Source organism: Recurvomyces mirabilis (assembly GCF_035927965.1).
Source record: "Recurvomyces mirabilis strain CCFEE 5264 chromosome Unknown scaffold_8, whole genome shotgun sequence".
In the NCBI taxonomy this organism is placed as follows: Eukaryota; Fungi; Ascomycota; class Dothideomycetes; order Mycosphaerellales; family Teratosphaeriaceae; genus Recurvomyces; species Recurvomyces mirabilis.
The window spans coordinates 454,564-478,047 of NW_027041942.1; the positions used below are offsets into that span (position 1 = coordinate 454,564).

Sequence of the window (23,484 nt, forward strand, 5' to 3'; positions counted from 1 at the left end):
GCCTTTTACTGCCGATCATCGAGACCGGGGACAGTCCTGGCGTTCACGGTCGACTCGAAATCTGCCAGCAAGTAGCATGCGCCCGAAGTCAGGTGGTCTGTCTACTTCAAGGCCGAGGACTTACACCGCATCAGGGCTACTTAGCGGTAGCGTCAAACCGTCTCTCGACAGGACGGCTCGATCTTCTGCACTCCACCCTGGTGACCTCGGATCTCTTGCAAAGAACCCTGGCAGCTACTGTATAGATCATCATAGCTGGCGCAGGAATCACTCCAACGACTTTCCTAGTTGCTCCAGTGTGAGTATCGACAACAGCAATGACAGCGTGGCCGCCGTAAACTTCTATGCCCGTACAAGGCTTGTAAATGATCGTTCCTACAACTTGCCCTTTCCTTCCGCCTGGCCATCCACAGGCGACATTGTATATGCTTGCAGCGAAGATGGCCGACGATAAAATTCCGATTGAGTGGAATCAAATGCGGTCGACCACACTGGACATGATGATGACAGCTTGTCTACATAAGACCAGAGCGACATGATCGTAAATCGTGTCATAGCACCACAACACAGCCACAGCCACGATGCGCCACCTCGGTCCTTCAGAAAGCTCCTTTGGGAGATACCACGATATATATGCCTGTATGAGGGATGCATAAGTACGGACGACTCCAGAGCTCTCAAAAAGTGATTCACCCGTGACTCACAATAGCGACCATTCCTAGACACCGCCTAGGCCAAAGCACATTGCATTGAAACTTTGTGAACATTATACGACACATGCGTTAGAAACATCGTGACATCCCACGCAAGCAGTTGCAGCTCGATTATCGCCACTCTAAACAGACCCTCATCTGCTAGAATTACCACTTCATTGAGCTCTTGAGCATCGAAAACCTTTCAGGATTCCACCGATTCCATGACCACAACCATGAGCACCGACGACGACGACTTATGTGACTGTGACCAAGACAACGAAGACGAGGATGAAGCATCATACGACCACCCCATCTGGCTCACAGAACTCCGAGGCTTCATCGACTACCGCGAGCGAGAAGCCGAGATGCTCAACGAGCTCTTTGCCATGCACCGTACATTCGCCATCGAGGAGTGGGCGATTAGCCAACGCCGCTTCGTATTCCGCTTCCGAGATCTGGACGTCGAGCTTCTGCATGATCTGGATCAGCCGTTGTGTGTCAACGCGAATAGCTCGAGTATGAGACGGCTGTACTTGGACTCCATGCGAGCGGAGTTGCGAGAAGTATTGCAGCTGTCTCTGGCAGAGGATGCCAGGAGGACCATGAGCTTCGGGTGTATGCTATTGCGCATCACGGAATGTGCCGAGGGCTGGCTACAGTCCTGGCGAGATTCGCTGGCAGCATCTCTGGACATCACGAAAAAGGAGGCCAAAGCCGGAGGCTGGGACTCCGCAACCGTCAGCATTCAGACAGCGCTGTTCGACAACAAGCTAGGCCTGAATCTCATGACGGCCAACGACACAGCCAGACATCTTCTCGGCCGCTCCATCACGGAGATATGCAAGGATGACGAGTTCGAAGACTTGCGAATCCTGCACGTCGAGCCTGTCTTTCGCGATGACTTGGTCATGAAGTTCCTCCGGCAAAAGGCGAATATGAAAGAGAAGCTGATGCAAACGTCTTTCGAGTCACTTCGACGATGCATCTCCAGCCGTCAGAGGAACGCTGATCGCGTCCCTAATGACAAGGAGGCTTTCGCAGATTATCTTACGCAAACCTCAAGTGACCTTTCACGGCGCGCCACGCTATGTAGTCTCCTCGATCGTGCGATATGGATTCCTGATCCCGGGTCAAAAGATCGGTTTCACTGGCAAGATTCTGGACGTCGAACGCGGTTCTTCCTTCGGCGTGGCCATATATTCCAGCCCTAATGCCTCGTACGCTTCCTGTTATGGTCGATCATCGGGAGAATACACCACGGGCTTCACCTCGCCAAGCAGTATTCCCAGGTTTCGCTTATTAGTTTATGCCACGCTTATGGGCCGCTCCATTCAAGTGACGCGCGAAGAGAGGAGGAGACAAGAGGGTGTGGCGAATGCTGATGCGGACTCGCACGTATCGCCCAACAAGATGGAGTACATTGTCTTCGACAGCGCGCAGATCATTCCATGTTATGTCCTGCACGTGGACTACGGAGCCGAGTATGCGAAGACTGGGTTTGAGTGGTCTTTACAGTGGCGGAAAGAAGATCACAAACGTCGACAGCAGAATCAGCATGATAATTCCAGAGGGCAGGGCAAAGGGTATGAGATGCCAGCGGATGTCGTGGCGCGAAAGCAAGCCCTCGAGAGCGCCGCGTCGAAATGGTTCCCCTATGGCTATGGTCCTGCGACGGGTACTAGATTCGAGATCCTGGAGATCGGTGAGGTGTCGGATGATGAAGAGGAATTTGGCGATTACCAGGCTATTCGTCAGCAGCAGTGGGAAGAAACTCGGGAGAAGAAGAGGGTGGAGAGTGGTGGCAACTGGTTCGATCAGTATCAGTCTGTGCGGAAGAGTTTTAAGGAAGTCCGGTTTGATGAATATGATCGTTGATGACGTCGATGTGTGTGGTGTACCAATACCAGTAGCGAGAATATTGTCCTACTATATTGAGAGGGCTGTGTTCGTGTCTTTTGCCAAATGTGTTTCTCGTACCTACCTAGCTTTTGCATGGTGGCGTGGGTCACAATGACAGTAGCAGATGTAGGCTCCGCATTCTCGCTCTTGCCATTGGCGACGTCGCTTAGGTCTGTTCATCTGTACACGCATGAGAAGGCGAAGTGACGTGCGAAGTACACGAATATTCGCCGCTGCGCAGTCACCCGGCACTATCCGCCTCTAATTATGTCAAGGCTGAGCGCGAGTGCGGAAGGCGTTGCGCTGAAGCTTAAAGTTGGTCCCTGCGTGGCGCGATGAAACGGTTCGAGGAAATGGTCGCGTTCGTGATATAAGGGTGACTTTCGCCGTTGTTGTCAGCTGAGGCATGATTACTTCTTGGAGAGCATCTTCCTGAGACACTTCCGTCCCTTCCTTGACAACGACACTCACCATCACGTGCCAGCTCAAATCTCCATCAGTGAAGGAAGCGGTTGCTGTGCGAAGGCAGCTTCAATTCAGGAGTAAACACAGCCGCAAAGGGTCCAGGTCCAGTACCACATCCATTATTGGCAGGCGCCAGCAAACATTATGGCTGTAAGTCGTCCCTTCGCGCATCTTACTGCATATGGCTTGGTATAGTCTTCCGCGATCAGGCGGCAAAATACTACATTATCCTCGCATCGAAGAGGAGCATTGGCGCACAATCAGCAGACAATTCCCAAGCAACATCACACTAATATGGCCCAACCTCAGTACAACTCATACGGTCAAGGCGGCTACGGCTCCTCCAACCCATACGACAATCGAACAGAGAACAGTAACCCCGCCTACGGTCAACCACAAGGCTATGGAGGCAACCAGGGCTACACCCAACACCACGATGTCGAGATGCAACCTCTTAATGGGGAGTATGCACAATCCGGCACTCCCAACCCGCATCAGCAACATCAACGAGACCCCAATGCCATCCTAAACGACTGCCGCCAAGTCGGTCGCGCAATCGACGACCTCGAGTCCCGCCTCCCTGAACTACAACGCCTCCAAAAGGCCTTCGCCAATGGCAACGCAAGCAATGCCCAAATCGACTCCTTAAGCGCGGACATCATGACCGGGTATCGTGGCCTGGGTGACCGTGTCCGTCGTATCAAGAGCCAGCCTGAAGCCGGCAACCCACGAAACAGACCTCAAGTCGAGGCTCTCGACCGAAGAATAAGGAAGGCAATAAACAGCTACCAACAAGCCGAATCCGCCTTCCGCAAAGAAGTCCAAGACCAAAACGTCCGCCAATACAAGATCGTGCGCCCCGACGCCACAGCCGCCGAATTAGAAGAAGTCGCCAATAGCAACGGCGATGTCCAAATCTTCCAACAAGCCCTCATGAATGCCGACAGGCGCGGGAACTCGCAATCCACCCTCCGCAACGTGCAACAGCGTCACGATGCGATCCAGCAGATTCAGAGGACGTTGGAGGAGTTGGCGCAGTTATTCCAGGATCTGGATCAGATGGTTGTGGAGCAGGAGCCGATGGTGGAGCAGATCCAGCAGAAGACGGAGCAGACGACTGATCATGTCGTCGCGGCGAATGTGGACATGGGGAAGGCGGTGAATAGTGCCCGGGCGGCGAGGAAGAAGAAGTGGATCTGTCTTGGGATCTGTGGTAAGTTTGATCTTGCTCTGAACGTTTGTGTTTGGACCTCGCTGATGTGGTGCGATAGTCTCTATCATCCTCATCATTATCATTATCGTGCTGGCCTACGGTGCCACTCAAGGCTGGTTCAGCCATAAGAACACCACCAACACCAACACCAACGGCACTGCTTAAGCAGTGTTGGATGTTGTGGTAGTCCGATCAGACAGCCGCGCCAGGCTTTGATATTTTCCCTTGGGTCAACAACAAAATCACAGAGTTTTTTTGGAAGGTTTTGCTTCTGGGTGGTATAGCAAGCGTGGCGTTCGGGTGTGGACACCGGGATAGTGGCGCAGATATGCTGCTGCTGATGCTGGTAGTGTAAGTTGATATCATGGAAGTAATAATCTTTTCATTCGATCGCCGGGTTTTGTGGAGTATGAAGCGCGCAAGTAGCATGACCCAGCGGCACGTCTAGGGTACATCATCATTAGGACTGCGCTGCTGATCTTCGGCTTGTATTTAGGTTCTTGTTCTCAGAACGCGAAGCCGGCCAGCCACGGTCACCGCAAATGGATGCTGTCAACACAGCTCGAAACATCCCGAGCTGTGACACCAGGGCATGGAACATCGTTGGGTGGGAGATGCCGTGGTATACAGTATCTCATGGAGAGCGAGCGCTCTCAGCCTACTGCCGGCCGATACACTGCCACAACACCATCCGCTATGCTGGAGAAATTCACCGAAACAAAACCAACAACGCCATCGCTAAGTCAACTTCGGCTCAACTCAACCTCACCACTAGGCTCCATACCTCTAATTACCAGAGACAACATTAGCTGCGATATCAGCAACCATCTCCTCACCAAAATGCTTGACCACGATCTCCCTCAACTCCTCACTATTCTTCTCCTCGCTCAACACACCATGGTAGTGCCAAGCACGCATCAGACTGGTGCAGACGACAGTCTGCCCGAACCCGCCATTCTCATACCCGTAGGCGACCGTGTCCTCCTTCTCTTGCTTGAGAACCTCTTCCGTGGCGTCGGTGCCGAAGACGGTGGACGCGAAGTCGTAGACGGTGTTGCCGAGATGTCCGTTGAGGTGAGCAGAGAGGAGTGGAATGAGCACGCGGTCCTTGGCTGTCTGATTCGGAGAGGTAAGAGCACACGGCATTATGAGGTCTGAAAGGGGAGTGTTAGCTGGTCGACGCCTGAGCCTCAAAGTCACGTGAAGTGGCACTAACCAGTTTAGGAAGTCGTGGGAGAATGATACGACGGGATTATACTCCTGTGAAGGTATACCTGTGTGTCATGAGGCGGTCAGTAAGCATTCAACATACCTCACCAAGATGGGCAAAGTACTTACATATCTTGAAGTCCTGTAAGAGAGTGTTGTATCGAAGAGCGAACAGGGGGCGGAGAAAACCTTATATACCTGCCCAAGCACCTGTTTGAGAAGGCACAGCAAGCTTCACAGGGCTCGTGACAGCTGTGCATGGACTGGAAGAGGTGAATGCAGGCACGTGCTGACCGAGAAGAACCGATGGACGGGATTGGTGGTGGTGGTAGCAAGGAGAGCTACATGGCCACTTATGCTTGTGAGGAGACGATGAGGGATCGGTGTGTTTGCTACGTATCTTTGGGAGTGCAGCAGGCGATCATTCAGAGGTGGAGGACTGGTGTGCCTGCTGGTGGAAGGAGAAAGGAGAGATTAAGTGTGGTTATCACTGAAGGGACGAAGCTGTCTAGCAGGACGGAAGAAGCTCTACTCACCAACATCCTCCAAACCAACCTCATCTCAAGCAAAAAAAGCTTTCTTCCTCCTCTCAGCACCGCCTGTATTCACGGCCGGCGGCCGACCCCGTTTCCGCTTCGCAGTGTTCGCCGGCTGCGTACTCCTGGCCTCCGCTGTCTCATCGTCCGTGGTCCGAACAATCTCCTTGATCGTCTGTCTCGACAAACACCCATCGATATGCTCGTTGAACTGCCTCTCCTCCGCAGGCTGAGGCATGGAGCATATAGGGCAATTCCACTGCTCGATGAGAACTTTCGCCTCTTGAGCCGCCTGCGCAGCTTCTTCTTCCAGGATCGAACGCCAGGCGAAGCCGTTGCCGTAGCGGCGGTAGTCGGACGGAGCGCCGTCGGGGTCATATTTGGGTTTCTGGGCACTGGGCGGTGGCTGGTCGCCGTTCTCATCCCCTTCCTCATCTACATATCCATGTTCGTAATCCTGCTTCTGCTGCTCCTGCTGCTGGGATAATCGCTCAAGCTCTTCCATCTCCTCCTCCTTCTCCATCCTAGCGGCATACTCAAACTCCTCGTCCGGCCACTTCTGCCATCCTTCCTCATCGACGTCCACCTTTGCTCCATCAGGATAGCCCCCTTTCGAAAGTTCGGAAGTTAGCTGCCTTGCCCGCCCGAAGAAATCCACATCCCCTTTTTTCATGCTAACAAGATGCGTGCACCTCAACCCCATCAACCTTAGCTTCATCCCCGGCAGCTCCTTTATATACTTCTGCAGCATAGGCCAAGCGTAGTGAAAGAGGTCATCAGCCGTATACACAGCTTTCGGAGGCTGGATCTGTCGATTCAGGACTTCATACGTATGCAACTTGATCTTGAGCACCAGCGTCCTGCCTTTGAACTCAGTCCTCTTCATATCCTTCTCCAGCTCCTCAGCCGTCCAGCGTAGCTTCGCGCGAAGATCTTCAGGGTTCTCCATATCGTGGAACGTACTCTCCGTACCTACACTCTTCCGTTCGTGTTCTTCCACTGGTCTTACGTCTGTTCGACCAAGGCCAAGATGGACTGACATCAGGAATTGAAAAGCTTTCTCGCCGAATAGTGCGTTGAGGTAGTGCCGTTGGTCGTAGATGTCACCACAGGTCTTGATGCCGATGGCGTCTAGTTCGCGTTCGAAGACACGGCCGATGCCGTTTACTTTGCGTGTCGGGAGGTGGCGCATGAAGCCTATGATGCTTGCGCGATCCGAAGGTAATTTGTACTGGCCGTTGGGTTTGTTCTTATTACTGCAGATTTTGGCCAATTTGGCATTTGCGGCTATGCCAGCGGATATGGTAATCTTAGCTTCGAGATGCACTTCAGCTCGCATCTGCTCGACGACATCCTCTGGTTCCATATTGTGGTCTTGGCAGTATTGCGTGATATTCAGATATGCTTCATCTATAGATGCTGACTCGAAGCGTGGGTCGTACTGCTCCAGCACTGCTCGCACCTCCTTCGCTTTGGCAGTGTACTTCTCAAAGTTCAATGGGATGTGGATGAGCTCTGGACATAGCTTGTCGGCCACGAAGCCTGCCATCCCACTTCTGCAGCCAAACTTTCTGGCCTCATAATTGCATGTGGTGAGCACACCTACACCCACGGCAAATGGTACATCCTTTAGTTCGGGCCGATCCAGCTCCTCGACTGCGGCATAGAAGGCATCGCAGTCGATATGCACGATCGCCTGACTAAGATCACGACTATACTCCAGCTCAGCGATATAGTCATCTGCCTTCTTCCGCTCTTGCTTCAGGCCGCCTTGCGCTTCGATGCGCTGCAGTTCTCGCTTCTTCGCGAGAATACGGTTGATCTTGACCGTAAGATTCTTGTCCTTGTGCTCTTCGTTGTTGAAGTACTTGCTGCCCTTGGAAGCATTATAGATGATCTCCGACACTTTCTTCTGGTCCACGCCATCCTGTCCAGACTTGGTGAGGGATGGTCCAAGTAAGCTGTACTTCAAGGTATGATATTGACTGGCTGCTGGTGCTGTAGGAGGCAAAGGATTATCTTCGGCAACAGCAACCTCTGCTTCGGTGGCGAGGTCATCGTTGTGTCGTGGCATGCCTGCATACCTTTGCCATCACCACGTTCGATGCACATGTAACTGTGTCTATTAGACTTTGTCCCACCACTTTCTCGCGTTCCACCCGCGTTCGACCCACGCGTTCGGGATGACGGGAAGGGGTGGGAAGATGCAGGGACCGGCTGGGAAGTGATCTCACTATTGATCGTGGGCGTCAACATCGAACAATCGATACGGAATTGGGGCGTTGGATGCTCTGAACATTGGCTGGAATTGATGGGCATTTAGTTGATGCAGGCGCATTGGATGTGCTGCACAGGACAATAATTCGATACGTCAGCGCCTCTGACGAGGACTAGTCGGCAACTCTGATACACGCGCTCGCCCGTGCTTTCATCACTCCAATAATACCATCGCTGACCCACGACATCCTCTTACCAGAGAGCCCGGATTGCCGTCGCATAACCATCAATGTCTCGCCCACGGTATCAGTCTTAATACGATGACCGATCGCTCAAGCACAACTGGTCGCCCCTTAAAACCCACCCTAGCTGTCCCTCGAGGGATTGCCCGGACACCACTGACCCCACGCATCGCTGGCTCTGCCTCGCCGACTGTACGATCGACGGGACCGAAGACGCCTTCGACAGTGAGGTCAGAGCCTCCCAAGGTCACGCCACGGGACAAGCAGCAAGATGGCGCAGGAGGAGATGCATTATCTGCAATCAATGTTACACCACGATCCTCAGCAAGGAAGTCGCGAAGGGATAGCAACTCGACTACACCGACACAGAGTCAGGGCGAAGACACACCGAACGCGGCCAGACCACGATCAACACTTGCGACAACAAGCATAAGTGGAGAGAGGAATGGCAACGTGGGCGGGCTGAGTATGAGTGGAGGTAGGGTGTCGAGGCCGAAGAGTCTGGTCAGCGACAGCGGGACGACTAGAGGACGATCGCCGCCGCTGGTGCGCTCACCCGGCCGGTTTGATCTTAGTAGGGCTACAGCAGATGTTAGTATTGAAAGTCGCTTCTTCCATGCTAGTGATGCGCCGAAACAGGAGCCAGTAGCGAAGAGAGCTGAGCCGAAGAAAGGTCCGGCTTTCTTGTATGCAGACGGTCAGAAGGAGGAAGCACGGAGCAGATCGCCACGAGCATTATCACCAGTGGTGTCTGCGGTGTCAGAGAAGCGCATCTCTGGACCATGGATTCGAGACGAAAGTTTGAACCCGTCAAAGAGTCCTCCGATGCTGTCACCCGCGCTGAGCTCTATCTCGAGCGTCTCACCATTCTTCGCAGTTGCGACTGGACCAAACAAGGCGCGATCACCTTCGCCAAGCAAGGAGAACATTCATCTGTCATATCGCAAAGGCGCATCCCAAATTTTCGGTACACGACCTACGCCACGGACGACTGACACGCCGGCTGATCTCGATCAAGGAAGGACTAGTCTGACCAGTGCGTTCTCGCCACATCGCAAGTCGCCTAGCCTGTCATCAATCGACTCTGGCAACTCGCACCAGTCACGGCGAAGATCTGCAACGGCAATAGATGTCCCTCCCGTATCTTCGCCCCTTAACCAAGAAGTCAAGTCAGCAACCGTGCCTCGGGTAGCCAAAGCACCACAAAGCATCGATACGTCGATGCCAATTCTTGACGTGCCTACTATACCACAGACTATGCTCAGCCCAACCAAGTCCGTTTCCGAACTAGCCTCCGATGCCCGTCGCGAGCGCAAAGTACTCGATCTGGAAATCTCCAACAGCTCCCTCCTGGCTATCAACGCCTCCCTCGAACGCGAAGTCCGGCGCCAGAAGACAGAGCTCAAGCGCTTCCGCCGCTTGTCTCGCGCTGGTCGCTTCTCCTTCAACCCTTCCGAACGAAGCGCTCGCTTCTCAGAAGGTCTATCCACAGTAGGAGAACTGGAAGGCGAAGACGGCGACTACGACGCCTTCGGCCCTCCATCAGGCTTCACAGATATCTATGACGACTTCAGCGATGACGACGATGAGACAGAAAGTATCATCTCTGGAGGCGAGCCTCTGAGTCCCTCTGCTCAGGCGGGTCGAGAAAGTGATCGTTTGGCCAAGGACGAGAAGAGGTTGCGTGTTGATTTGGAAAAGCACAAAGAACTGCTTGTGCAATCTCAAATGATGAATCAGAGTCTGAAGAGGTGTACAATTGCTGCAGAGGCGATGATCAAGGATGGTAAAAAGGCACTCGAATACCATGTCCGAGTCTCGGATGTGAAACTCGGTGGTAGGATCTTGACAGGTCATGAGGAAGAAGATGAGGACAGAGAAGAAGTCATCGAGGTTGAGGACGAGACTTTGATGGGTGGAGATGAGGCGGCGGAGGATTTCTTGAAGGTTTGGCAGGGGTTGGGCGATAGGCCGGTATTCGAGGGTAGTGAGGCGAGTGGTGGAGACAGGGACTCGGGGATCGAGGTCGATAAGCCGTCACATCTTCCTCTACCAGTCAGGAGTATAGGCGGCGCAGCGCGAGAGCATACAGCGAGTTCTGGTCTACTGGATAGTGGCAGGCCGCCTGACTGAGACGTCGTTGGAAGAGCATGTAACGGCCACGAGAAGATATGAGAGACGGCCAGCAGAAAAGGTGGGAGGATCGTTGGTGGGGTTTCATGGAGGCTTCGGGCTGTTGTTGGGCATGGTCGTCACTGCTTTGCTTTTTGTGCGTTGAAGTCTGGCATTTACAAGATACCCTTTTCCCTTTTGTTGTTCCGTAGCACTTTCCGTAGTCGGAGGTCATCTTTCGATGGATCATCCACAACACTTCACTCTGCTTTGAACTCATCTACATACAATATACTCCGTGCTTCATTCACTAGCCTGTAGCCCTATGTTGACTATTATCGTTAGTATTGTTCAGCCGTACGATCGTGCCGAGGTCGCACAAAAAGGCACTTTTTGCTTCTCTAGGGGAACGCTGCCGCATCAATGACACACAATGTGTGTTACTTTGGCATGGTACTGTTGGTTTAAGATGCCTTGCATAGCGTTTCGTGATGCTATATAGACGATAGACTTTTATCGAATCGCTGATTTCCTTTCGGCGTCGTTAGCTACCTGTTGGCGATGGATCTCCTACAGTCCGTAACACGCCACATCGATCTCAAGGATAGACGGACATTGTACATTGCTCTGACTGGACCCATCGTTGCATACTTCGCATTGAGGACTCTCAGCGTACTGGCCACAGCACGTTCGAGGAGCAACAATAATGCAGGCATCCTGGCCTCACCTCGGAGAGCCATGGGATCTTTGGCCAAGAAGCAATTGGACGATCTGCCCTATCCACCTGATGCTCTCCCCGGCGGTCGAGATGTCGAGAGCCCCTATGGAAGTATCAGGGTCTACGAATGGGGACCCGAGGGTGGGAGGAGAGTGTTGCTTGTTCATGGTATGTTTTAGCTGCACATCTTCCGTGTAAGTGGTATGATGGCATAGTGCCCACGGTTGACGCCTGTCCCAGGTATTAGCACACCCTGTATAGCTCTCGCGCCCATGGCCAAACTCCTCGTGGAACAGGGCTACCGCGTCATGCTGTTCGATCTGTTCGGACGTGGATACTCGGACACACCAGATCCAGAGCTCTATCCTCAGGATGTTCGCCTGTTCACTTCACAGGTTCTGCTGGTACTATCCTCGTCTCCACTGAGCTGGACGGGGAGTGAGACCAGAGTTACGTTGATCGGGTACTCGCTGGGTGGAGGTATCAGCGCGGCATTCACCTCTTATCTACCCCATCTCGTCGAGTCGCTCGTATTGATTGCCCCGAGTGGTCTGATCCGTCACCATCACATCTCGCAGTCTAGCAGATTATTGTACGGGAGTCTGCTGCCGCAGTCATTAGTCAACTACTATGTCCGCAAACGTCTTGGCGGTGATCCAGAGACCAAACCAGCGACGACGAACACCACGCCGCTGCCGGCAAAGGCAATCGAAGCAGAAGTCCCAGAACATCCTGCTCTGGCAGCGGATTCTTCAGTTCCCTTGTTCGTAGACCGTCCGGGTATCTCACCCGCTAAAGCCGTAGCATGGCAGCTTGACGCACACCCTGGCTTCCTGCAAGCCTTCATATCTTCGATACGGTATGCCCCGATTCGTGACGAGCATGAGCGATGGAGCATCATTGGACTGAGGCAGGAGGCAGCTCGCTCAGCTTCTGCGCAGGACGCGAAGGATGAAAGCTTGAAGGAAGGCAAAGTGCTCATCCTGCTTGGGAAGCAGGATCAGGTGATTGTGGCTGCGGAGGTGGAGGAAGATGCTACGGTCGCGCTGGGGAAGGAGAACGTGGAGTGTGTTACCTTGCACGGCGGTCATGATGTTCCTATCATCAACGCGCGGGGATGTGTGGATGCTATCCTAGGCTTTCTTCGATAGCGCGATGCAGACGGTAGCTTCGTAAGAGGCAACGTCGAGTGACTCGGGGTACAACAACTCGAACGAAGCATATCTGTGTGAAAATCTGGACGGAAGCTCGGTTGTTTGAGTCACGCAGCATCCGTATTACTTAGATTCTGGATTGCTCACCCCTTTTTCAACGTTATCAGGGCGTCTGAGCTAGGATATCGGCTGATAATCCAGCAGGAATCCGTCACGATCATGAGTAAGCATTTTCGATGACAATACTGTTTCCGATGTCTCTCGGCCCCTAGGATGTGTTCTCGAGCTGGCGTACAGCAGATCAGTATGCCAAGAACAAGATGCAGGGTAGACAGACGACCTGATTGCCGTACTTCAGAGTGAGGTTAGCGGTTTGAGTTAGCTATCAGGTCAGCAGAAGGTCGACGTACGTCACCATGTGGTTCGATAGATCGTGGCAATTGCAGTCATATCGAAGGTCTTGGCTACAGCAAGCCCATGTGTAGGCCATTGGTAAACCAGGAAATGGAGCCTGCTGCTGAGACAACGGATTGGCTTACTGTGCTCTCCGTTGAAGTTGACAGGTCCAGGATAGCTAGCTTAGAGGCAGTCAGCCTACCAAAGTCTGCTGATAATTACCGCGATGAATGTCCTCCCCGTACTTCACGCCTTTGTGTCACACGCTCTAGTTGTCGCACAGCCCACCATTACATCGAGGATCAGATCCGTTTTCGAGATGGATGACCCATTCGTTGGCCGTTGCATCAAGGATGGTAGCCTTAAAAGGGGCTTGAGGGGCGGCGGCGGTCGGATACAATTTCTCTCCTCCTGAGACCAGTCTTGTTATTTGCCATGATCCGCATATCTCTCTTTCAATGCTTGCCGTATTCCCAGTCCAATATGCTGTAGAATTGCTGACATGCCAGTACTCACTTGACTGCCTACGGCACAGTTTACAGCAGCTGTTTCCATCGTATCTGATGCGATCACGCTGTTCTACAGGTCGGAAGCATATCGAAGGCCATATCTGGGATTTCGGCTTAATGCCTCCTAGCTTCTGTGGCAGTCATGCCGAGTGAATACCAATCTGAACATCTCGCCTGGACTTCTGACCTACGACGAAGAAATACTGGTTTTGCTGGCCGAGGAGCCGTCTAGCGAGTAGCTTTAAATGCATCGATGGCCTGTTCGACACATCTTCATGGTAGGTATGCGGACGAGTCATCTAATAAAGATGTTTACTGTGAAGACCTTCAGGTGAGGCGTGGCGATGAGTGGTGAACCTTCTCCATCGCTTTGCAAGCGTCTTCCGATAACGTATATAAGCACAAGCAGACTGGACTCCGGTTCCCGGGGCGCACCATCGTATTGTCATGAGAACTATCGGGATACTACAACCGCCGTTGTTTCGGCCGCCAGCGACGCAACGTCCTCATTTTGAGATGAGGCTACCACAGAGCAATCCTACCGCTAAGAGTTGAGTAGACCAGTGACAATGTCGTGTTATAGCCAGCCAAGCCGATCTTGAGCAGTGTTTGGAGCCCTTGATCGTGCGTGCGGGTACCACCATGTCCTCTCAGAACCAATCGAAATGGCATTTTGCCCTCCACTGCATGTGATAAACCTTGGACACTGCCTCCCAGAGCTTGAGTGTGCAGAGGGTGGGCAGCATAGCCGAGACTGGCGGTAAGATTGATGGCTGAACAAACACACCGCAGGTACACCGGCACGGTCGCAAGAAATACAGAATGTCTCTTACTTGCTTGGACGGTGTCTTCGAGTATGATGAGGCCCACCCTGGCAGTGATGGTGCCTGCGATCATTGCTTCGGTGGCCGTTGTATGATTTGTGTCCGTGTGGTCAATAACAGCGAAGACATTGTCAGGCGATCTGATGCGCTTTCAAAGTTGATCGTCGATAGAACAGATCTATGAAGATTCGCCATTGGTTAGGAATTCAGCATTGCAACGATTTGCCACACACCGCGATGGCGTCCATTACTCGAGCAAGCACAGCTCACCTCGTAGCAGAGGCGTACAGTAGTAACAACACGACCCGGCGAGATACGAAGGCAAACGAGTGCAGTCCTGGCAAAAAGTAAGATAGGCCGAAATAGCCTTGGCAAACACGGCAGGTTGGCAATCCTGGCAAAACAGGGCAATAGGTGTTCCTTGGTGCTGATAGTGCCTGCGCCACAAGCGTCGTCTGCGAATGAGATACCGGGGAACGCGCTGCACGCGTGCTGCGAGCACGCGATCTGAGTTTCGTGGATGGCGGTGCAGCTGCAAAGAGCGAATAACGGGCTTACTGAAGATCATGCTAGGCCTGTTGGCGTAATTGGAGCTGTGTGGTACTGAGTTCGCTGGTAAACGTACTCCGCAACCCTATATTTCTCAGCCAAGAACATGTCGCAAGCGGGGAGGTCGTTCAATAGTATGGGGTGGAGGCGTTGCGTCTGCGATTGTAGCAGAATGTCTTGTCGTGCCTGGACTACCGACGACTCGATATGCAACAAGTCTGGTGTAAAGGCCTGTCTTCAGCAGCCACCGACGTCTCTCACCTGCAAAACCTCCTGCCACAGGCATCCAATGTCTCTCAGAGGGGTCAACCTGATCGTTGGCAGACTGGGTGTTGATCCTTCAAACCTTCGGATGCGAGGGCAGGGTCTCGAGTGGTCTTACTCTGATGGCTCTACGGCAGCGCTGGCTGAGACTGTAGAAGGGTCCGATATCAGAGAGACCTGATGTGGAAGTGAAGGCAATGTACAGCATGAAAATTGAATTCGCGTTGAGGAGATGAGAGAGACATCGTCTGCAAGTCCCAATGCACGTCATAGCGTGTTGCACGCGATCATGCCAGCACGCGTAAAGTGTTCTTAGACATGGAAAATTTCGGGCGTTTTAGTCGCGCCGTGGTGGATTGCTGCGGAGTTGACTCTCAGACCTCAGTATGGTCCAGTTTGCGTCTCACGGCACCAGCGGCGGCTTCATGACAAGGTATTTCGGTAGGTTACGTGTACAGAAGAGGATATATGTATGAAATAGGACTCGGGGACGCACCGGTGCTATCTATACGTGATCGGACAAGCAGCAAAGTGGATTTTATGAAGCAAGGTCTCGCATTGACAAGCGGAGACATACATGAAGTTGTGCTCATATACACTCAGAAAACCTCGACGTTGAGTGTCTTCGCTTATGTACCGAAGATCTCTCGACGGTCACGACTGTGGGACAACGTCTCGTGGAACTGTTGGCGGTCTGCAGTGCGAGTTGGAGGATGGTGGAATAATGGACCCGGTCGAATTGACCGAGGTGAAGATGCAGATCTCCAGTTGCCCATCCATGTTCCCCGAAGGTAGACAGCATATAGCACGACATATAATGACACACGAGTGCCGAATTCTCTGGGCACCACAGCATGCCAAGCCAGTCGTGCCGGATTGATATTGAGCGATTACAGACGGCCAACGAGACAATCTATGAGAAGCTGAAATGGAGTAAGCAGCGGCACAGTGGCGTCTATACTACCTGGCCTTAACTGAAAGGCACACTGCCAATCAGTCGACATGATCAGGCGAAGCTGCGTAACATCGTCATTGTGAAGCGTGTCTCGTAAAGCGACGCGTCGCGTGAAGGTGCAGTCGTGCGGCGGACGTAGTGCTCGCAGCTGGATCATATACCTTGAATTTGGTCCACCGGTGGCGCTCATGCAGTAGCGAGGAGCCAGGAGCTTGGACGAGTGGGCGACAGCTTCTGGCGAGGCAACTTAATTTTGGACAAGCCGAGCCTACGTGTCACATTCCCGCTGGGGAAGTTGCGGATGGAGGTGGACGTTGGACTGCAGAGGCTGGCAGGAGACACTTATCATACACCATGACAATGGTTACACACTGGACAATGTTGAAGCGTGTGTCATCGTGGACGCAGCACCGATAGTGTAGATGGAGGAAATGGAGCGCTCGCGTGCTTGCTTCGCCCAAGCCACAATTGGACCAGGCTAGTGGATCCCCTTGAATGGCGGATCTGCAGGAGAATGCATCTCACACGCAGCAACGCTAGCAGCGGTTGCAGAAAGCACAGCAGAGTACGGTTCCGTGGCCTGTGGCTACTGGCAAATGGCCCCGTCATGTCCGACAGTCCGACCTACCCTGTTCCTGGTCCAGCATAATGGATCCAGAAGTGCTAGCGCGCCGAACCAGCCATGCTTGGAGAACGTCCACTCGTGATCGTTTCGTGTACGCCGTTTCTTTCATCTCTCGCCTCACCGCGTCAAACCTCCTCATCTTCTCCCCTACCCGACATGGAGTCTTGAGGTGACTAGGACTGACACTTTGCCAAAGACGACCGGTCTTTGCAAGTTCTTCCTGGCTCCTCGGCAAGCTCATCCTCCTCCTCCCTCCTTCACCAGTGTTATCCTCAAGGACCCACAGGAGACACATCGTGAAGCCGTGCGGTAGTCTCTCAGAGACTTATTCGGTCATCCTCCTGCCAATCTACCTCGCCCTTGATAATTAGTCCTCGTCGTCGACCTCTCCTCTTCGTTGATCGTAGAGCATCTCGACCGGACACGATCTTCGAACACCAACCTCCCAACTCCATACCAATACAATACAACCAGCCCGCCTGTACGCAACTGTACCTTGTGCATCTCATGCTCTGGATATACTGTGGAGTTGTTAAAAGAAAAGGTAAGCGAGCACATGACTGCATCTGAAAATTCTAGCTCGGACAACTGGGCATCACTTCGGGAAGGAGCAACCACTGGACCTACGCACCTGCCTCGAACCATCTCTCTACCGATCACTGGCAATAGGCATCAGCACGTGCTCAAGCAAGCGTTGGCTCAAGTAGGGACGGCGTAGTTCGAGGGTGTGAAGATTGTCGGGGGCAGCCATTGGGCGTAGGAAGCATTTTGGATTGACATGAACATGGACATACTCTGCTGCATGTGATCATCGGCAAATTGGCAGATAGTGTCGGTGGCACCTGCCTGATTGTGCAAGAGCTCGGCTATTCTATGGAGTCATTTTTATGCTTGGCTGTGGATGGCTTTTTCTCCAGTCTCGAGCATTCCACCCTCTGTGCTCGGACACCCACTCAATTCCTGGCCAAATTACTCGACACGCTCACCTCACCAAGCACTCGGACACTGGATCGGCACTGCACTGGACTCTCACGTTGTTGCTGCTTGTGTTGAGAATCACCTGCTGACGGTGTCTTCCAGTGCTATAGCGTTCCTGTCGGTCAGCGTCCTGTCAAGCCTTACCACGACCTCATCTCCGCACCTCAGTGAACCATTGTCGATAGCAGTGAGCACCATCAGGATCAGGTGAGTCCTTGTCGCCTCAGTGAGGACCACGCATGGGAAGCTAAACATTCTTCAGGTATCCCTTGAAAGCCTGGCCAGAAGTCTCTTCGGCACCACCCTTCCATCGACATTTGCAGAGCCGTTAGCTCGTTCTCTGCAGATTGCGACGGCATACCAGGGTGACGAAAGAACAATCTGCAGCATTCCAGTAACCCAATCGGACTGCACACCGTGGCTTGCAAGGAGTCTGCCGTAGTCGGCACTAAGCACACTGGCTGCTAGTATTCTGCTCGACCTAATTCCCAAGGTATGCATGCTTTCTTGCCCAACGCTTAGCCTTACGTCTCGTCACTGCAGCAATGCAAACAAGCTCACGCGACAGCGCTGACCCTTGAGCCAGGTGCTACACTGTTCATTATAACAGCTCTCGACGATTTTCGGACCACGTCAGTGTTCTAGATCGCTCATTCTTTCGACTCTTCGTTGCCAACTAATTACAATCCTTCCACTCGCCTATACTACAGGCTTTACTTTCATTAATAACGCTCACCTGACTGGATATTCGCTCTCTGACAAACCCCTGTACGACTTTCGACAGGTGACTACCACAGCACATCAACACAACAATACCACATTCAAGAGCAAGCCAATCCCACCACCTGGTCGTCAAGCCTCCAAAATGGCTTACATGCACCCACAACAACAACCACATGCCTTTTCGGCGTTTGGCTACTGTGACTCTTACTTCACGGAGAACCACGACGACGACGATGGTCTCTACGCTAGAGCCGCTAATGAGCGAGAAAGGGCACGTGGTGTAGCGAAGATGCGGCAAAGGACCCTAGCTGAGGAGTTGTCACGCCTCACAGCAGACGACTACCAGGAGGATGTCCTTGACCACATGGAACGGATGGAGGCAGAAACCATGCCCGACATTCAATCAATCGAGATTCAGACGGAGATTCAATGGTTCATGCGACCCTACCTACTGGACTTCCTTCTCGAAGCACACCACGCATTTCAGCTCCTACCAGAGACATTACACCTGGCTGTCAACCTTCTTGACCGATACTGCTCGCGAAGAGTAGTCTACAAGCGCCACTATCAACTGGTCGGCTGCGCCTCTCTCCTCATTGCTGCCAAGTACGGCGATAGGAAAGAACGTGTACCGACCATCCGGGAGCTCAAATCAATGTGCTGCTCGCTATACGATGACGATATGTTCACCCAGATGGAGTGGCATGTCCTACAGACGCTTAACTGGATCGTCGGTCACCCAACCGTCACAAGCTTCCTTCAACTGGCGCTCACGGAGGTCTCCTTCGACCCAGAACTGGAGCACATGTCGTGGTACATCACTGAACTCGCCCTTTACCACAAGGACTTTGTACCAGTACGGCCTTCCGTCCTGGCACGATCTTCGCTGGCCTTGGCACGATGCATCCTCGCGAGACCTCAATCACGATGCTCCGACTGGTCAGCAAGGTACGACCCACAAGTTGTACTAAGCTTGTCCAATTACATCAACCAGCCGTCACAAGCGCTGCTACGAAAATACGCATCACCACACTTGTCTTCGGTCTCGACAACCATCGAGATGTTCCTGCGCCAACAAGCCATGCTTGCCCAACGTGTGGTGCAATCGACTCCCACCGAGTCTAACGCTATGGATGTCGAGCCTACACCGGCCACCAGTGTGTACCTTACGCCACAAACACCGCAGAAGGGTGGCTACCCGAACGTACCTATAGGCGTACTGACACCACCCATCACACCGGATAAGGACTTCTGCACGGCCAATGCGGGCTATGGAGTCAACCAGGGCCTAGTACCAAGAATGAATGCATGTACGCCAACGCCACCACCAAGTGTCGAGCATCAGCATCAGATGCAATACGGGGTACCGCACTACGTTCAGCAACCTCAATTCGTGCAATAAAGAGGTCACCACAGCGGCACCTCGACCTTCCCGGCCAAAGGTATCCTGGCCAACCATCTGTTGTATCATCATGTATGAGCGTCATAGCGAGTCCATTCAGCATTGCAAGCGTTGATTTTGTCTATCAAGACTGGAGAGGGAGAGCATTTCTTATGTAATAATCTACCACTGCCGGACACCTAGCCACTCTGCGAAGGGAAGAGCGGGACGGGTCAGCTGGTATTGTACGGAATCATTCTACATCACTCGTTCACAGCAAGGAAGAACGGGGATCGATGTACGTGTAGTGGGTGGGTGGGAATCACCGAAAAAGCGGAAAGCATTATCTATTATGCGGCTTAAGATTGGATCGGGAAGCACTTATTACCTACTATGCATTTCGCTTTGCGGAAAGCGAAAGGTGGCTGGCTTTTCACCACACTGCGATATGGCTCAGACTGACTGCTTGCTTGCTTGCTTTGCTCTGCTCGCGCTAGATGGAGCGGGATTGTTTTACTGCCGCGTCTTCTTTTCAAGCAGCGACAAATACCCATGTTCGTATACATAACATTTGAGCCAAAAAGTGATCATCTCTCCACCTTCTCTTATGTGACCTCGCTGCTCGATGGACGTACACTGCTCTTGCACTCTATGTTGTCGATAGTAGGGTGTACTACCAATTCTACAATGGTATCGTCTCGTTCATTTACGCACTAGCGTATATAACCATGCACAAGCGGATAGATGTCGGCCCGCTTCCGTCGAAACCCTGCTATCAGATGCGGCTTGGAAATTTTGGAGGTGGAATTGGAGATTCTAGCTCTGGTCCAGGTCAGAGAGCACATGATGTTTTGTAGAAGTCGTGTGAGTGAGTTGAGGTGTTGAAGGGGAAGGAAAGTGAGGAACAGGCAGCTATCATGGACGTCCACCGATCACGATTCGTGCCATATCCAACTTCTGCCATCAGCGCACTCGCCTTCTCGCGACAAAGCGATGCTGGATATACTGGACCTTTGCCTGCGTTGAAACTCGCCATCGGACGGGCGAATGGCGAGATAGAGGTATGGAACCCGCTGCAAGGACAGTGGGCGCAGGAGACGCAGTTTGTGGGTGACGGCAGTGGGGTAGATGGTTTGGCGTGGACGCAGGATCCAGATGAGACGGACGGTGAGGGTCCAGTCTTGCCTGGACAGCAACGGCTGTTCAGTATTGCTTCTTCGCCTGCGGTCGTGGAATGGGACTTGGCGACTGGTGAGCCGAAGAGGAAGTCTACGGGTAACTTCAGCGAAGTCTGGTGTTTTGGGGCGCAGCCGAGATGGAGGTCTACGAAGAGCGTGGACGACGAAGCACGATCGCAGGATATTGTCGCTGGGTGCGGTGATGGTACGCTAGTCGTACTCACGACGGCAGACAATGATCTACAGTTCAAACGCTTTCTTGCTAGAGTGGCTGGCAAGCGGGCAAGGTGTATGTGTATCACCTACCAGAACCGAGATATTGTGGTTGCTGGATTCGCGGATAGTGCTATCAGGGTCTATGATACACGGAACGGGTCGCAAATCAGGCAGATGAGTCTTGGGTCAGGCATTCCTGGTGCTCCGAAGACGGCGATCGTGTGGCAGCTGAAAGTGATGCAGGGTGGTGATATTGTGTCTGGTGACTCGAACGGCGAGGTCAGGATGTGGGATGGGAAGAACTACTCGCTCACTCAAAGACTGGTGGGACATGAAAGTGATTGTCTGGATCTTGCGACTAGCGCCGACGGCAAATCTATCTTTTCTGGCAGCTTGGACGGCAGGATCGCGGTGTATCGGCAGGCGACTGACGCCAATGGACGAAGAAGCTGGGCGAAGCATGGACATCGAAGAGTGCACACACGAGAGGTCAAGGCAATGACATCTTTCGACAGCAAGAATGGTCTGAGTGTGGTGGTCTCTGGTGGGACAGATGTCGCGCCAGTCCTTACGCCACTTCGTGAGTATGGCAGGGAGAACTTGCGAGCCATGCCGTCGCTACCTCAGGAACCCAGAGTCGTCGCGGCGCCACGAGCCAGATTGATAGCCAGCTGGTGGGATAAGGAAGTACACATTTGGCGCATCGCTTCAAGATCCGCTGCCAGCGCTGAAACGCCAACACAAAGTCCTCGAAAGCTAGTTGCGAAGCTCGCGCTCGACGTGAAGCAGAACATCCGATGTGCCACCTTGTCTTCTGATGGAAGATTGCTGATCGCCGCCACGAGCCAGGAGCTCAAAGTATTCCAGCTGCGCAACCGACTGGATTCTGATAGTTTAGCGATCCGCAAGCTAGCTTTACCATCGTCGTTCGCGCAGCTCGGCGCCCGACAGATAGGCTTCTCGCCTGATGGGAAGTGGTTGGCGGTCGTGACAGCAGATAGCGAAGTGCATATCGCACGCTTCACTTCCGATTCTGCACAGCCAAAGCGCTTGATCTGTTTGCCTCAGACAGTCGAGCTTGATAGACGCAGTCGCAAAGTCGTTTCAAGTGCATACAAAGCCTACGACCGTACTATAACCCGACTGGCCTTTGCCGCCGACAGTTCTGTGCTCGTCACGGGCGATGTCTCCGGGCATCTTGACTCATGGGTGCTAGAAGGCCACGAAGATCCCACCGCCCCAGCAGTGGACAATGCCAAGCACGACTCCGACAATAAATCTTCAGCCAACGACTCGGATTCAGACAGCGACAGCAGTGATTCAGACGACGACGATGACATCGCGGTATTCTACGGCCAACACTGGACGAATAACCCCTCGGGCCATCTTCTACCCAAGCTAGAATCCGCACCCTTAGTCCTCACATTCCGACCTGTCCACAGCCAGCCTACCATGAACGGCAACCCAGGTGTACACTCCACCCGACATAACCCGCACGCTCACTCACACCAACTTCCCACCGGCCCCCACCTCCTCTGGATCATGACGGCTCGACACAACATCTACGAATTCAACACCCTCTCCGGCCGCCTAAGCGACTGGAGCAAACGCAACCCCACAGCCGCACTACCCGACGAATTCCGTCAGATCAAGGACAGAGTCGTGGGAGCTGTGTGGGATGCGAATGAGAAGAGGGGGAGATTGTGGTTGTATGGGACTAGTTGGGTGTTCATGTTGAATCTTGGCCGTGATCTGGCTGAGCCGGCAAAGCATGATATGCAGTCGAGCAAGAAGCGGAGACGGAAGAGCGATGGGCGTGCTAATGAGGGCGAGCGGAGGTTGAGGCGGAAATCGAATAGTGGGGCTGGGGATCGCGTGGGGGGGCGTCAGTCGCTTGGTGCGCTGGAGAGTTTCCTGAGGGTTGAGAATGGGAGGCGGGATGAGATTGATCTTCGAGCTGTGATCGCCGACGAGGAGGAGGAGGATGGGGATATGGATGATGATGATGGTGGGGTTCAGCTCGCCGGGCTGATGGGCCAAGGTTCGCAAGAGGATGGTGGACACATACAGGATGGCGATTCCACTGGCCAGGATCGCAAATTCTGGTGCACTTTCTCCTATCGACCTATCCTCGGTATGGTGCCGTTGGAAGATGCTACTCTACCGGCGGATGCGGAGAGGGCGCTTGAGGTTGCTATTGTTGAGCGGCCGTTGTAGATATATATATTCATGATGAAATCCCCATATCCCTTCACACATCAAACCAAGGCCCAAGACCAAGCCTGAAGACTAGTGTCGAAGGCGCTGACAGTGTATTATGTGGATGGTGCTTTATGCTATACAAGATGCTATCAGATGCATACATGCTGGGATGGTATCGTCGTGGAACCTTCGCCCTCGCTAGAAAACGCCAGGCATATGTAATC

At 53.0% G+C, this 23,484-nt stretch overlaps 8 protein-coding genes across 8 annotated transcripts; 6 read left to right on the plus strand and 2 right to left on the minus strand.

Moving 5' to 3' along the window:
* Nucleotides 1–928: 928 nt before the first annotated feature.
* Nucleotides 929–2,570, plus strand: LTS14_003800 (uncharacterized protein; the record flags this gene model as incomplete). Its single annotated transcript, XM_064836503.1, has 2 exons — nt 929–1,662; nt 1,724–2,570. The coding sequence occupies 2 exons, from the start codon at nt 929–931 to the stop codon at nt 2,568–2,570; spliced, it is 1,581 nt and encodes a 526-aa protein (XP_064695894.1).
* A 783-nt stretch (nt 2,571–3,353) lies between these two features.
* On the plus strand, nt 3,354–4,437 carry LTS14_003801 (uncharacterized protein; the record flags this gene model as incomplete). Its single annotated transcript, XM_064836504.1, has 2 exons — nt 3,354–4,272; nt 4,331–4,437. 2 exons carry the CDS (start codon nt 3,354–3,356, stop codon nt 4,435–4,437), a joined length of 1,026 nt encoding a protein of 341 aa, XP_064695895.1.
* Nucleotides 4,438–5,058: 621 nt separating this feature from the next.
* Nucleotides 5,059–5,418, minus strand: LTS14_003802 (uncharacterized protein; the record flags this gene model as incomplete). The annotated part of the gene is made up of 1 exon (XM_064836505.1): nt 5,059–5,418. One exon carries the CDS (start codon nt 5,416–5,418, stop codon nt 5,059–5,061), a length of 360 nt encoding a protein of 119 aa, XP_064695896.1.
* A 624-nt stretch (nt 5,419–6,042) lies between these two features.
* On the minus strand, nt 6,043–8,091 carry LTS14_003803 (uncharacterized protein; the record flags this gene model as incomplete). Its single annotated transcript, XM_064836506.1, has 1 exon — nt 6,043–8,091. One exon carries the CDS (start codon nt 8,089–8,091, stop codon nt 6,043–6,045), a length of 2,049 nt encoding a protein of 682 aa, XP_064695897.1.
* A 463-nt stretch (nt 8,092–8,554) lies between these two features.
* LTS14_003804 (uncharacterized protein) lies at nt 8,555–10,609 on the plus strand (the record flags this gene model as incomplete). Its single annotated transcript, XM_064836507.1, has 1 exon — nt 8,555–10,609. One exon carries the CDS (start codon nt 8,555–8,557, stop codon nt 10,607–10,609), a length of 2,055 nt encoding a protein of 684 aa, XP_064695898.1.
* Nucleotides 10,610–11,149: 540 nt separating this feature from the next.
* Nucleotides 11,150–12,457, plus strand: LTS14_003805 (uncharacterized protein; the record flags this gene model as incomplete). Its single annotated transcript, XM_064836508.1, has 2 exons — nt 11,150–11,474; nt 11,568–12,457. The coding sequence occupies 2 exons, from the start codon at nt 11,150–11,152 to the stop codon at nt 12,455–12,457; spliced, it is 1,215 nt and encodes a 404-aa protein (XP_064695899.1).
* Nucleotides 12,458–18,425: 5,968 nt separating this feature from the next.
* LTS14_003806 (uncharacterized protein) lies at nt 18,426–19,685 on the plus strand (the record flags this gene model as incomplete). The annotated part of the gene is made up of 1 exon (XM_064836509.1): nt 18,426–19,685. The coding sequence occupies one exon, from the start codon at nt 18,426–18,428 to the stop codon at nt 19,683–19,685; it is 1,260 nt and encodes a 419-aa protein (XP_064695900.1).
* A 723-nt stretch (nt 19,686–20,408) lies between these two features.
* UTP4 (U3 small nucleolar RNA-associated protein) lies at nt 20,409–23,275 on the plus strand (the record flags this gene model as incomplete). Its single annotated transcript, XM_064836510.1, has 2 exons — nt 20,409–20,495; nt 20,552–23,275. The coding sequence occupies 2 exons, from the start codon at nt 20,409–20,411 to the stop codon at nt 23,273–23,275; spliced, it is 2,811 nt and encodes a 936-aa protein (XP_064695901.1).
* Between the last annotated feature and the right edge of the window lie 209 nt (nt 23,276–23,484).